Source organism: Urocitellus parryii, chromosome 3, assembly GCF_045843805.1.
Source record: "Urocitellus parryii isolate mUroPar1 chromosome 3, mUroPar1.hap1, whole genome shotgun sequence".
Classification (NCBI taxonomy): Eukaryota; Metazoa; Chordata; class Mammalia; order Rodentia; family Sciuridae; genus Urocitellus; species Urocitellus parryii.
In genome coordinates, this window is record NC_135533.1 from 32092535 (window position 1) to 32106256 (window position 13722).

At 38.7% G+C, this 13722-nt stretch overlaps 1 protein-coding gene across 3 annotated transcripts in view; it reads right to left on the reverse strand.

Annotated features, from left to right (window-relative positions):
- Slc25a13 (solute carrier family 25 member 13) overlaps nucleotides 1–13722 on the reverse strand; it is a 179969-nt gene that overhangs the window by 6130 nt on the left and 160117 nt on the right. For all 3 annotated transcript variants that reach the window (XM_026391539.2, XM_026391537.2, XM_026391540.2), the window contains one exon: nucleotides 3916–4054. In XM_026391539.2, the coding sequence (XP_026247324.1) occupies nucleotides 3916–4054 (139 nt within the window). The remainder of the gene's footprint in view (nucleotides 1–3915; nucleotides 4055–13722) is intronic.

Consider the following 13722-nt stretch of genomic DNA (forward strand, 5'->3'; position numbering starts at 1 on the left):
ACATGATCCAATATCTCCTTTACCTTTCATTTTTAAGGATCTAAGAATTGTATTTAAATGATCTTAAGTTTTATGTCCACATAATTAACACATTTGTGCCAACAGTACTTCTCTCCCAACTGATGTTTCCTTATTTCCACCTTACGAAATCTACTGTTCTGCTTTCACCCACTGGAAGCCAACCAAGTAAGTTATTCTGTGATGGTGATGGACAGTGACATCAGTGATCCATACCCAAAATGGAGAGGCTGACCAAAAAGGGATCTTTGATTTTATTTTTTTTTTTAGGTAACACAAATTTTTAAAAATTTATCTTTATACATGAGGATTTATTTAATATAATCAAAAGGAATAATTGTTAAAGTAAATTTGGGCCCCAGAAGCCTCCCTAGAGTCTTCAGTAAGAAATGGCAACCTAACCCAGTGTGTAAATAAACTGAAAACCTAATTTAGGAACACACACACACACACACACACACACACACACACACCCCCCTTAGTCTCAGTCAATCAAGGCAGCCAAACAGGTAATTAGCTATCTCTGTATCTCAGTAACATTTTCTGTCTCTGTACATCATTTCCCTGTTCCTCTCTACAAATGTTCTTCAGCCAAGTGGCAGGGAGCCGTGGAGTTACTCTGAACCTATTCTTGTTCTGAGGGCTAACCAATTCACAAATCATTTTTTTTTTCTCAATTAAACTCTGTTAAATTTTACATGTCTAAAATTTTTCTTTTAACATCCTTTTAGTATTTTGTTATAAAAACGTTAGTGGTCATCAACTATTCACTGTAGTTGTCTGAAGCTCCACAGAAATAGAAGGACTTTTATATTTTAAGATAAGTTTTCCCCTTAAAGACAGCAAACATCACTCCTGCCCTGGGACGTCTTCCTGGGCTCTCTGCATTCTCTTCATGTCCTTGCCTAGGAACATCTTACTGATCTCCACAAAGGGAACCTGGGGGCCTGAAGCCAGGGTGGGTGTGGTGTGCCTCTGCACTTGCTGCTCTCCTCAGCAACGCAGCGCTGGGCCCGCTACTGAATGTATCTCGGCTCTCTGGGCCAGCCAACCAGCCGGGCTCTGCATAGCAGCTGGCTACCCTGCTTCCTCCATGGTGTCAGCCTACCCATTACCACTGGACACAGTTTTTTTCTAATATGTTCATCTTAACAATAAAATGCACTGCTAATCTTTCATACTAATTCTACTATTTTTAGGCAGTTTGGATTTTCAGGTAAACCATTTTAAATAATGTTAGCTTCATTTCTTCTTTTCTAAATTTATGCCTCTGACTTCTTATTTTCCATATTGGAACCTCCAAAAGAAGGGTGAATAACAAGGTTGCAAATGACATCTGTCTTATCCCTAACTTTAATGAGATGATAGTTATGGCATTTGCCATTGGCTTCTGATATCCTATGAAGAAAACTGTTTAATCCTTATTGATTTTAATAGGTTTGTAGACTACATAAGGCTATCAAATTTGTAACTAATCCATTCTTTGAGCATAAAACCAATATGATATATAATGTATCTCATGTTTTCTCATCATACAAGGAAGGGGAAGATTAAGAGGGAGATGGGCAACAATATGAAAGTAAAAGTTCTGTAGTAAGTGTACAAAATGGCCCTTGATGACCTTTGCCTCTTGGCATTCACACTCCTGTTTTAAGTGATATTTCAATAAAATTGCTATTATTGAACACATTTGAATATTTATTATATGCTACGAAATATTTTGGTGAAATATTTATTTCATTTAATTGTCAATAATGTAATGCTGGAACTATTCTTATCCTTTAAAATAGAGAAAAGGCCGAGAAGGGGTTAAATAACCTGTGCTGGTTACTTTGTTCTAAGTGGGGAAACTGGAGTTTGAACTTGGGTAGCCTCACTGCACAGCACACACCATTTTGCTGTGACAGTCAACAATGTTTAAGGTACTAAATTAAATGAAAATCACATTTATAGTGTGATTAGAACTCTGTTAAAAATCACTAAAGGGAAGGAAAAGCAGCAAAAATATTAAATAGCAATTACAGTAGAACAATGGATAATATTTTCTAATTTACCCTTTTTTGTACTTTCCAAATATTTTACAACAAGCAATATTTTCATAATTATGAAAATATAAACAGAAGGAAGGAAACAAATCTAAGAGAGAAAAAAAAAATCCAGTAGTTAATTTCTATAGCACAGGTAGCACGGATTATCTATTAAACTTCTACCCATAGATGAAACTGTTTCCTTTTCCTATTCACAATAAGAGTTAAATACAGTACTTTTATAGTTTAAGGAAAATAAGGCTTAGGAAAGGGTTGTACACCTTGATCTAAACTCTACTGCTTATCTTTAATTGCACATCTGCTACTAGGATTGATTCACATATGCTATATGCTGGGCACTATGCTAAGTCCCTCACGTAGATGCTGCCATCTTAGACACACCACCACACTCATAGTAAGTACAAGTATGGTCCTCATTTACAGCTGAGGAAACCAAGGATTAGGGGAAATTAACTTGCCAAGGTCACACATTAATAAGTTGTATTTAGTTATCCTCAATAGGTCCTATCTTGTTCAAGTAATTAATTTTAAATAAATTGTACTATATTCATTTTCAATTTTTTTTTCATTTATACGCAGGACATAGTGAATCAATGGCTAGGTTGGAAGTAAGCCTGGGAATTCTACATTCCAGACTTGAAATTATGCTTCCTTGATGTCATGGTGGTCTTGTTGCTACTCTGAAGAACTAGGGTCCTTAAGCCATCAGGAAAGAACCAGTGTCAAAGCCTTTGAAAAAGCAGAGATTTAAGAATGAAGGAGGCTTTACATGGCTTTTGCCCCCCCCCCCCAGGGCTTCCTATAGGCAGCAGAGGGGAGACCCAAAACAGGAAACATCTCAAAGTTGGGAGTTGTTCTCCAGCTGTCTTTGGAAATAGCTCTACTCACCTATCTGATGAGACCAACCCCCACACCAAAAATATTTGAAGTCAGAAATTCCATGACTGCCTTAGGATTTATTAACTCATTAAACGTTTGTTACCACCTGGAGAGCTTATCCAGATTGTTCCAGCCCTTAGGGTCTCAGGACAAGGAGGCTTATAAAAGCACAAACTGATCCCTGCTGTGCCTATATTCAATATCTATACTTTTCTGTTGGTATTTTCACCATAGCACGGAAAAAAGAAGACAGTTAATTCTGTGATTCAATTAACACAATCCCACTCCTTTAACTTTACGGGGTGTGGGGGACCCTGCTACTAATCAGTTCAGATTGTTATGGTTCTTATTATGCTTCTTTTATCTAAATGATATCTAAATGATAATAACTATTGCTTCAATTTTGGACAAGCTTGTATACAATATTTTGGTTAGACATCTTTAGGGCACAAATTTTCAAGTTTTTAAAAACTTCTGACTGAAACATTACCATTCGTTTGGGTTAAAGTGAAATTATGAGGGCTAGGGTTATAGCTTAGCGGTAGAGCGCTTGCCTAGCATGTGCAAGGCCCTGGGTTCCATCCTCAGCACCACATAAAAATAAATAAATAAAATAAAGGCATTGTGTCCAACTCCACCTAAAAAATAAATATTAAAAAAAGTGAAATTATGAAATAATATGTAACTTGAATTGGAATCCAATAAGACCATAGAATGAATCAATATTTAAGGAGACCTTTCCAGAATTATTAAGTTTACCTGATAATCTAATCTCCCAGAATGAAGATTACTTTCTCACTCTCTCTTTTCAGTCCGTATTCAAAACAATCTGTTATGTACCCTGTCAAGAACTATCAGCAAAATATTTCAGTGTTGTAGCACACGGTGGGGGTGGGGGTGTGTGGGGGTGGGGGCTAAAGCCTGGGGATGGGGGATGGGGAAACAAAAGAACTTCATGGAGGACACTCACCAGCTATAGCACCAGCTAAGAGCAGGCTCCCAGGGCTAACCTGCCCATCTTCATTTGCCAAAGAAGCCTTCACATGAGCATAACACGGGAAGTAGATGGCCGAGAAAGGAATGTCCCGCAGAAAGCAGGCTTTGGCACCCTGTGCGTTTGCAAAGGAAAAAAAAACCACATGAAACACATATCCCATTGAGAAGATTAGGCTTCTTTGGAACTCACCTCAGAACAAAATATTCCTGGAGAAGACCAAATTTGTACTCACAAGTTGAAAGGGGAACAGTAAAAAAATCATCCAAATTCTTCAAGTAACAAGTCTGAATCTTGTATTTAAAAATAAAACTAGTTTTGTTGTATGGTGTGAGGCAGTGGGAGGGGAGTTCTCATTTACTCTAATGCTAAGATTTCTATTTAGGCTGGAGATGTGGCTCAGCGGTAGCGCGCTCGCCTGGCATGCGTGCGGCCCGGGTTCGATCCTCAGCACCACATACCAACAAAGATGTTGTGTCCGCCGAGAACTAAAAAATAAATATTAAAAATTCTCTCTCTCTCTCTCCTCTCTCACTCTCTCACTCTCTCTTTAAAAAAAAAAAAAAAAAAAAAAAAAGATTTCTATTTAAGCATTTCTGGAATTCTGCCTGTTAAGTCCCCCACTGGTGGTAAGTCATTGCCATTTCATGGAAGATCTGTTTGCTGGTCTCAACAGAAGATGGGAGGCAATACTCAAGATGCTTTTTTTGCTTACACACAGCAAGTAGACAAATTATACAGGTGGAGGGGCAAGAGGTCCAATTTTTGCATTATTTGAGAATCTGACAAAAGTATTGGACACTTTCCCAGAAAAAAAAAAATTGCATGTACACAAAAAAGTTATGTATCTTTTCTGGGAATTCATGGATCCCCTAATTCATTCACATACTTACCCACCATTCAGGGTTTATGAAATGTTGATAAATACCTGCCTATAGGCCTTAAAATATTTACTGTAATTATGACACACATAAAAGCAGTGGTAAAATAATTAGCTTCTAGAGCAAGGTCTTCAATAAACAATTTCTGGTGCCAAAATCATGCCATGCAGAGGCCCTGAAAACTGATGAGTGCCCTGAAATATGATATAATATTATAATGAAAACCACAATACATATATTGCATTTGGGGTGGGCTGCACAGGAAGGAAATCACCCCTTTTCAACACTTAATGATTTAATACCATTTCTTTCACAGATTTCTAATACCTAAAAATTTCCAACAACTATAAAGATTCCCAAAAGAAAATAACGAATCCATCCAGATTCAACAGTTCTAGCCATGTCCAGCGACTTTAACTAGGTCTAGTAATGCCAGATCTTGGGTATTTCTCCCTGATGCTGCTCCAATCTGTCAAAGTTCTTTAACACCCACACATCTGTTATTGTAGCTTTTTTTTTCCCCCTGACATCTACATTTCATTCCTAACTCAAACTGAGATTTTGCATTATAAAACCCTTAGTCTTTTTCATATAAACTAGTAACCCAGTTCTACTGCAACTTAGTTGTCATACAGAAGTGAAGTAACACAAGTAGGACTTTGTATTTAATCCCATTAAATTTAATACCCATTTGGCTCATCCTTGCAACCAGAACAAATGCTTGGAATCTGGATTCTGTCATGTTGGCTGTTCCTCAGTCAACTCACCCATGGATGCCTGAAGCATGTCTCAAGCCTACGTTCACTCTGCAAATGGGTATTCAAAACAGGACCAGTCAATCTCACAATCAGCCTATGCTTCTGTATCATGTGCACTCCCGAACTGTTCAGTGTCTAACTGAAATTAAGAACCATGACATCATGCACACACAAGCTGCTCATTTTATATATGTGCAAACTGATGCCAGGATAATCCATCAATAGTGCTTTTATTGAAGGATGTACCCTGGGCTTGTTCAGGGTATATCTTGAAGTTATCTCTGGAGACAGGTCCAAAACTCAGGTCTCTAAGGGTTTCCCCCATCTCTCTCAGCTTTCTCAAGGCAAAAAAGTAAATTATAATATCAATATTCATATGTAGCATCCAAAATCTTTGCCTTAAGATTAGTTTTTTGAAGTCATATTTTAGGCAGTTAGTCTGTAAGGGTACTCGACCACCCTTTAATTTCTTATTTTTTCTACCTTTTCCCTTCTTGACTTCGTGTCTTTCTGTAAGTTCTGTCAGCTCTTTTGTTCACATTTCAAGGCCAGATTTCAATCTGTGGTCTCCTCATATCACTGCTGGTAATATTTTCTAATACTTCTTTTTCCCCCTCCTGATTATAAAACAGTAAGTGTTTATCATGGAAAATTCAGAGAAGCATTAAAAATTTAACTGCTCCTAATTTTCACCAGCCAGAGATAACTACTGCGAGTACTGTAAATGTTCGGCAGCCTTCTGTGAGCAGAAATATTACCAACCATTCCAGAGCTGAGATCATGGTGGAGTGGCTTTGGACTATGCCTTCTCTTCTCCTTAGATTCAGTGTATGATTTGTGTTTTTGCCAGGCATGATCTAGTATTTCCTTCATTCTTTAGTCATGTTGCCTATATTCCCCCCACCCCCCCACTTCTTGTTTCCAAAACTCTACACCATCCTTGGTATTGGGCTATCCTGTGGATCAGGATGAATATTCTCACCCTTGTCAAAGCTTTATAATGACTTCCTTCACTTGCCCAGTTTCCTCTCCCTGGTAATCCTGATGCCTGTCAGGTAAAGCTTTCAATGCCCCATTCACCTGATCAGTCAAGGTACATCTATCACTGAATATTCTTTTATGATTGCTAAGATGGGAGTTCCAACGTCTTAAATACAACTTCTTCATTCACTTAAACCCTACATACCACATTTCCACTGATGAATTTTTAAGTACAACATAGACAGGGATGGATTCCACATGGTTCTACACTATCTACACCTTCTTATTACTGTTCTGAGTTTCCTTCACGTCCTTTATCTGCCTCTTTCAGTATTGCCCATTTCAGACTGTAAGTAACCAGAGGCCAGGAACTATAATCTGATTTAATTTATAACAGACTTTGCAAAACCTATGTTAGTTGGGGCCTAACACGTGTTCTTGAAGATACTCATTTTATATTGCCAATTCCCATAGGGGGGAAAAAATCACAACTAAAAAAGACATGGGAGGCTTTCAGATATGTTGTCAGATTTCCAGAAGGACAATAATTCATGCTGGAAACAATATATTAGAAAACAAACGAAGTTTTTAGTTGAGCAAAGATATATTATTTGTTGGGAATACTACAAAACCTAGGAGAAAAGAGTCATTTTGTACCAGAATATGCTAAAGTTGGGCGGAGGGCACGGGGGGTGGGGGGTCAGATTGATTTGTCTTATGCTATGTGATTTCAATATGAGCAAAAAGACACAGATAGGAAGACAGAACCTGAAATCGGAACCATCCCTAAGACACAAGAAGAGTAAAGGCACATGAAAGAAGCAGCTGGGTGCGTCAAGAAGGGACCCCAGAAGCAGACCCTCTCCCTCCTTTCCTGAAATCATGGTAGTAAATCATGCATCCCTGGGAGAAATGCCTGGGAAGAGGTATGATGAAATTCAAGACATGTTTGACAATAACACTGGATGGCAGAGAGGAAAAATGGCTTGGCCAAAATTAAACATACAAACAAATGAAAAGGAACAAACCGGGGGAAAGGAGCAACCTCACAGTGCAAGGCTGAAGGGAAAGTGGTAGAATATGTTGCATTTTTAACAGAGGAATCGGGCCGAGTAAATTATGCAAACCAAAGTGAATGTTAGGATATGTAAGAGGACTTAGGTTTCCAATTACCTGAAAAAAAGAAAAAGTCCAAGAAGAGATGGAACTTGTGGGCAGCCACCATCCCTGCTCTACAGAGGGGATGTTCAAACTTAAAAATGCATCCACTGACATAGGGAGAAGACGTGGTAAGATGACATTCCTTCTACCTCCTATGCATGGTTGGGTAGCCATGTGATGAGTCCCAACAAACTTCTTGTCAAAAATATCAAAGGTGCTTGGTGAGGTAGTGCACACCTTTAATCCCAGCAGCTCAGGATACTGAGGCAGGAGGATCATGAATTCAAATCCAGCCTGATCAACTTAGTGAGAACCTATGCAACTTAGTGAGACCCTGACTCTAAATATAAAAAAAGGGCTGGGGATGTGATAAACGCCCTTGGGCTCAATCCCCAGTGGCAAACACCAACAACAAAACACCAAAGGTCACCTTCTTCAGGGAAGGGGAGGGACTGGACTCATTAGTAATAAATGAGGCAATTACTGTGAAAATCTTCTATAAAGTACCCAGTGCACTGAGTATACATGTAAGGGACAAATGTGACTGGAGGGTTATCTCCCTGCCTCTCCTGGTACCTGTATTGTTTCCCAGCCCAGCACCTGCTCAGGTGTCTCCCTACACAGCAAATAACTACCCTGGTTGAGTCAGGAGGTGGCCTTCAATTCCCTTACACTCCAGGCATCAAAGCCCAATTCCCAAAGAGAGCTAACTCTGCAAAAGGCTGGAGAAACAGGCACACTCATTAAATTTCCCTGGCCTCCTTTTCCTCACGCTTCCTTCAGGTTGTAGGCACAAAGGCAGGTGCCAATTTACAAGGCCCCCTTAGGCAATCTCTGACCTGCTGCTCCCTGCACAAAGAAAAGAGAAGCAGGATGTTAAAAAGGCTTTTAAAGTTCCAAGGGTGAAAAAGTTTCTCTCCCAGATTCCTTGATAAATCCTTCACTTTGTCGTGAACACCTATTCTCTAGTCCTACATCAAAACACAAACCCTTTTAACTTGTATTCTACTTGCCCCATGCATAATTTTTACTGAGCAATCAGCCACTCTGAACAAGCAACTGGGCAATAGAGGAAAACAATCTCTGCCATCCCACAGCCTGCATCAAGAACACAGAAATAATTACTTTGGCCATTAAAAAATTAGTAAATTACAAAGTGTGTGCCATTTAAAATAAATCTCCAAATCTTTCTGACCCACAGAAAAATCCTTACATTTTTTTGGCCTGGAGTCTATTTTCCTGATTCTCTGGGCATCTCTGCTCTTAAGATATTTTCTGGTTGGCCCTGAATTTCCTTTCTACATACAGTAAAATCATTTGAGGAAAATTACCAAATGCAAAATACAATCCTCTAATCTCTTACTAGCCACTAAAGTACTATCTCTAAAAAAAAAAAAAAAAAAATCATTGTTTTTTCTTCTTTTTAAATAAAAGGCCCACTATGACAGACAGGAACAACAAAAAGCATCTCTGGGTAGACCTATATATAAACAGTCTTGAACTCTGGCCCCTTCCATTTTTGAATTGTTCTAATGCCCTCCACACTCATCATATCTGAGGTCTAGGAAGGTTCTTTAAAGGTACTCTAATTTCACTTTAAGTTCATTGTCCATAATCACCACAGGCCAACTAGACAGGCTTAGAGATACTGGACAGGGTACCATCACGGCAGAAGAACCATTTATTTTGCTTCTCCTGACTTTTTGATGTGGACACTGTGCTGAAAGCCTCAGGGAGCTTTAATCAATTCTTAAATTTCTAGAACCATCCATTTGGGTTTACTCTGGCAGTTCTCTCTGATTTGAGATTATCAAAAGATACAACATGTCAGGATTTCCCTGCACCCCCCACTCCTAGAGCTATCTCCAATTCTCAATGTCTTTTGTGCCTTTCTTCTTTGTCTTTCAAAGTTCTTCATTTTGGATGGTATCACACCTGCCCAATCAATCCCAAGTTGGGAAAAGAGCCAGTCCTGAAGGGTGGTGCTGATAAAGAAGTCGGGGCCAGGGCAGGTCTTTTTGCATGCTAATTCCTGCTTATTCTAGCTGTACCTGCAAACACAGCTCTAAACAGGCTATTTCTAATACAGGGAAAGGTAATTACATTCACAAAGGCACCTCTGTGTTGGGCTGGGCACCAGGAGCCAGCAGGTCTGGGAGACAGAGGCTTAACAGAGACTCCAGCAGTGAATACACATTGTCTAGCATGGGGGAAAAATGCCAGACTGAGGGACCCTGCAGCATTCAAGACAACAGTGGTGCACCTTGTCTGAGAAGGTTATTTAATGCTTCTGGCACCTGTCGTCAGAGCCACCCCTCTTTTCCTACCTTACAGGTTTAGAATTTATTTGGCATGTATAATTGTATATTTTGATCCTGGAGCTACAAACAATGGGCAGCATGTCATGTCTTGATCCCTTAGCATTCTTTGTGATTTCCCCTAAATGAGTTAACCCTTAGATATGCAGCCTGACAGCATGCCTTCTGCCCAGTCAAGAAATGGTGGACCTCAGGTGCCGGGGACAGAGTGAGTTTCAGCATCTTGCTGAGAAACATCACTAGTGCCAAGACCTGTTATGTTATTGTCAGTGGTGTTGAAACCAAATAAACTGGCCAATAAATGAATATTTGATATCACTAAACATCAAAATGACACCCATTTGAATATAAAATGTAGTTTACTATTTGGTTTTTAGTTCATAGACTTTTAAAACATTAGGTTCTCCTTAATTACATTGTAATTCTAAAAAGATAATCTTGGCAACCCTGAGTTTTTGAGTTTTTTTTTTTTTTTTTTTTTAAGTAAATGCCACTGTCAGTCCCAGCTCTCCACAGTTCTGCTGTTGTATGTTGCTTTGTCATTGATGATGTTCATCACTTACATAGACTGGAATTTTTTTACATGGACCTTTAGTCTCCAAGCTGCCAGTCTTGCCACTGAAAGACCCTAGCCCAGTTAGTCCAGTTACCTAAGGCCAAGATATGAAATCAAGATACCGGGCTTGTCATAAACAGGCTCAGGCATGGATGTGCTTTCCATATAACCAGAGCACCCACATCCTGAGGCATGAATGAATAAACAGGAACAGATAAGCAGGAACAGAAAGAATAGAATGCAGACCTGTGGTTTTTGGAATGCAGACCTGTACCCCCTAGGTGGCCTATATGCTAGATTTAAACAAACCAATAAGAAACCTGTTGCTTCCCGCGAGCGCGAAACCTGTCCCAAACCCTATAAAAATCTCTGTATCCCCAAGCCCAGGGTGCCAGTTCACCAAAGCTCCAGCTGAGGTTCTGCTGGACACCCGCAGGCGCCTATGTCCCAATAAACCACCTCGTGCTTTTGCAGCCAGTGTTTCATGTGATTCTCCTTGGACAGGGAAACGGGGGTCTTTCATTAACGGGGTGTCTTTCACCACTTTCACAAAGCCGATCTGTGACATGTATCCCACCTTTTCAATTTTTGTTACCTTTCCTTCCTCTTCCCCATTCACAGCATTACCTGCAAAGTCTATTTCTCGTCTAGGTGTTTACACTGAGAATGTTAATACGCCTGGTTAATGTATTACAGTCTTTGCTGTCTTCACTTTCCTCTTGTATAAACACATGTTCTTTAGACTACTTAAATTACAAGCAATCCCCATTTTATGATTATGAATTTTAATTCTACCTTAAAACATTAAGCATTTATAATTACCATGTATAAACATAGACATACATATATAAATTAATTAAGGCAATGCTGTTTAGCGTAAACATTTATTACTTTCTTTGCTTTTCATTTCTGTTGCATTTCCACCTGTAATCAATTTTCTTCTACTTGAAGTACACTTTATAATTTCCTTTATTAAGGCTTTACTGGTGATGTGTTCTTCCAGTCTAAAAATGTTTTCATTTTTCTCTCTGTCCCTAAAATACATTTTTACAGGGTATAGAATTCTAGGTGGAAAAGTTTTTTCTTATAAACACTGAAGATACCATTCAACTGTCTTCTGGCTGTCATTATTACTAAATTAACTGTCAGTTCAACTGTTGCCCCCTTGGAAGCAAATCTGCCTTTCTCTCTGGCTGCTTAATAGGTTCTTTTTAGTTTTGATGTTCAGCAATTTTAGTCTACTGTGTCTAGTTTGGATTACCTTTATCTCATAACTGCAATTTGTTGTATTTCTTGAGTCTGTGGATTAATGGCTGTTATAAGATCTGAAAAATCTTCAGCTCTCATCTTTCCTTTCTTTCAAGTTTTGTTTTATACCGATTAGACCATCTCATACTTTTCTCTGTCTCAATTTCTATGTCTCTCAGAAATGCATACTGGATAATTTCACATATTCCAGTTCACTAATGCTCTCTTTGACTGTGTTCAATCTGTTGTCAAAGCTATCTGTTAAATTTTAATCATTATAAATATTTTCACTTTTTAATTTTTAAAAAATTCACTTAATATTTCTGATAATTTAAAAATTTATAACCAGGAATAGTGGCTCATGCCTGAAATCCTGGCTATTTGGAAGTTTGAAGCAGGAGGATTGCAAGTCTGAGGCCAGCTTGGGCAACTTAACTAGACCCCATTTGAAAATAAAATTTAAAAAAGGCCTGAGAATATAGCTCAGTGGTAGAGCACTTGCATAGCAGATGTGAGACCCTGGATTTGATCCTAGTATCTCCCAATCATTAAATCAAACAATGCTTCCCCATTGTTTTTGTTATTTCTTCTTAAAGGGCCTCACTGCCTGTATGACTTGAGATTTTCTAATGTGACTTGTTCACTTCCTTGTAACACAATCTATGAAAATTTTTAAGGCCTGAGTTGAATGTGGGTTTCTCTAGAGAAGATTTATGTTTGATTTTGTCAGACACAAAGGAGTACCGTAAGTTCAAGACTGTTTAAAAATAAATTACCAGCTTGACATTTTTCTGATCATCAAAGAAATAGAAATTCAGCCTATAAGCCCATGTGAGACCAGCTTAGGGTTTCTGATTCTTAGGAGAGGGTTTCCTCCCTAGCGCCTTTTCTCTTCCTCCACTGAGAAGTAAGGCAATTTTCTTTGCAACTTAGAGTAGAAGAGGCATTATTATTTTACCCGTCCACTGGGGGTACAGCTCTTTGTGGTCCATGTTATGGGGGATGATTTTCTTTAGGACCAGAGGTAGGGTTAAGATTAGTGATCCCAGAACAGACACATCAAGGAAACCCTCATTATCAGGGCTGTGCACACATAGGGCTGGCCCCTGGAAGTAAATATCCCCTTAAATTTTGTCACTGAAGTCCTTTGCTTGACTTACCTTAGTCTCCACCCTGTTCTTTTTAGATTTACTTCTTTAGGCAATACCTAGCTGTCCCACATAGCTTTAAAAATTCTGCTGTCATGTATAACTAATTAGAACAAATTTAAAAAGTCATTAGCATATGCCAAAGTTTACAATAAAAAAAAATTAATGCTCAACTTCAGGTGTTTGGCAAATGTCTTCAAGGCAAAAGTCAGCTTTATGGTTCTGCTGAATTCACCTCATTGTAGGCTTAAACATTCCTAATTTCTTTGCTATGATTTGAAAAGTCTTTTTAAAAATACATTGTAGAGGGGGCTGGAGTTGTGGCTTAGTGATGAAATGCTTGCCTAGTACATGTGAGACACTGGGTTGGATCCTCAGCACCACAAAAATAAATAAATAAATAAATATAATATTGTGTACAACTAAAAATAATTTTAAAAAACCCACCAAAACATTGTACAACATTTTAAGTTGTTTTTAACTGGATGATCATTTTTGATCTGCCAATGGCTGAAAACCCTATAGAGTTTAGGCCTTTTAGAGGAGATACTTAAGCTGTTTACTCGACACTGTCTCTAGACACATTTCCTTTAAAACATGGAATCATTATGTAGGTAGTGCCCCTTGCTAATTTTTTTTTGTTGTTGTTTTTCCCCTTAATGTAGATCACCAAATTTGGGGGGTGGGAGCGCTTTTTCCCCTGCCTCTCTTAGTATATCAGTGAGGCCATTT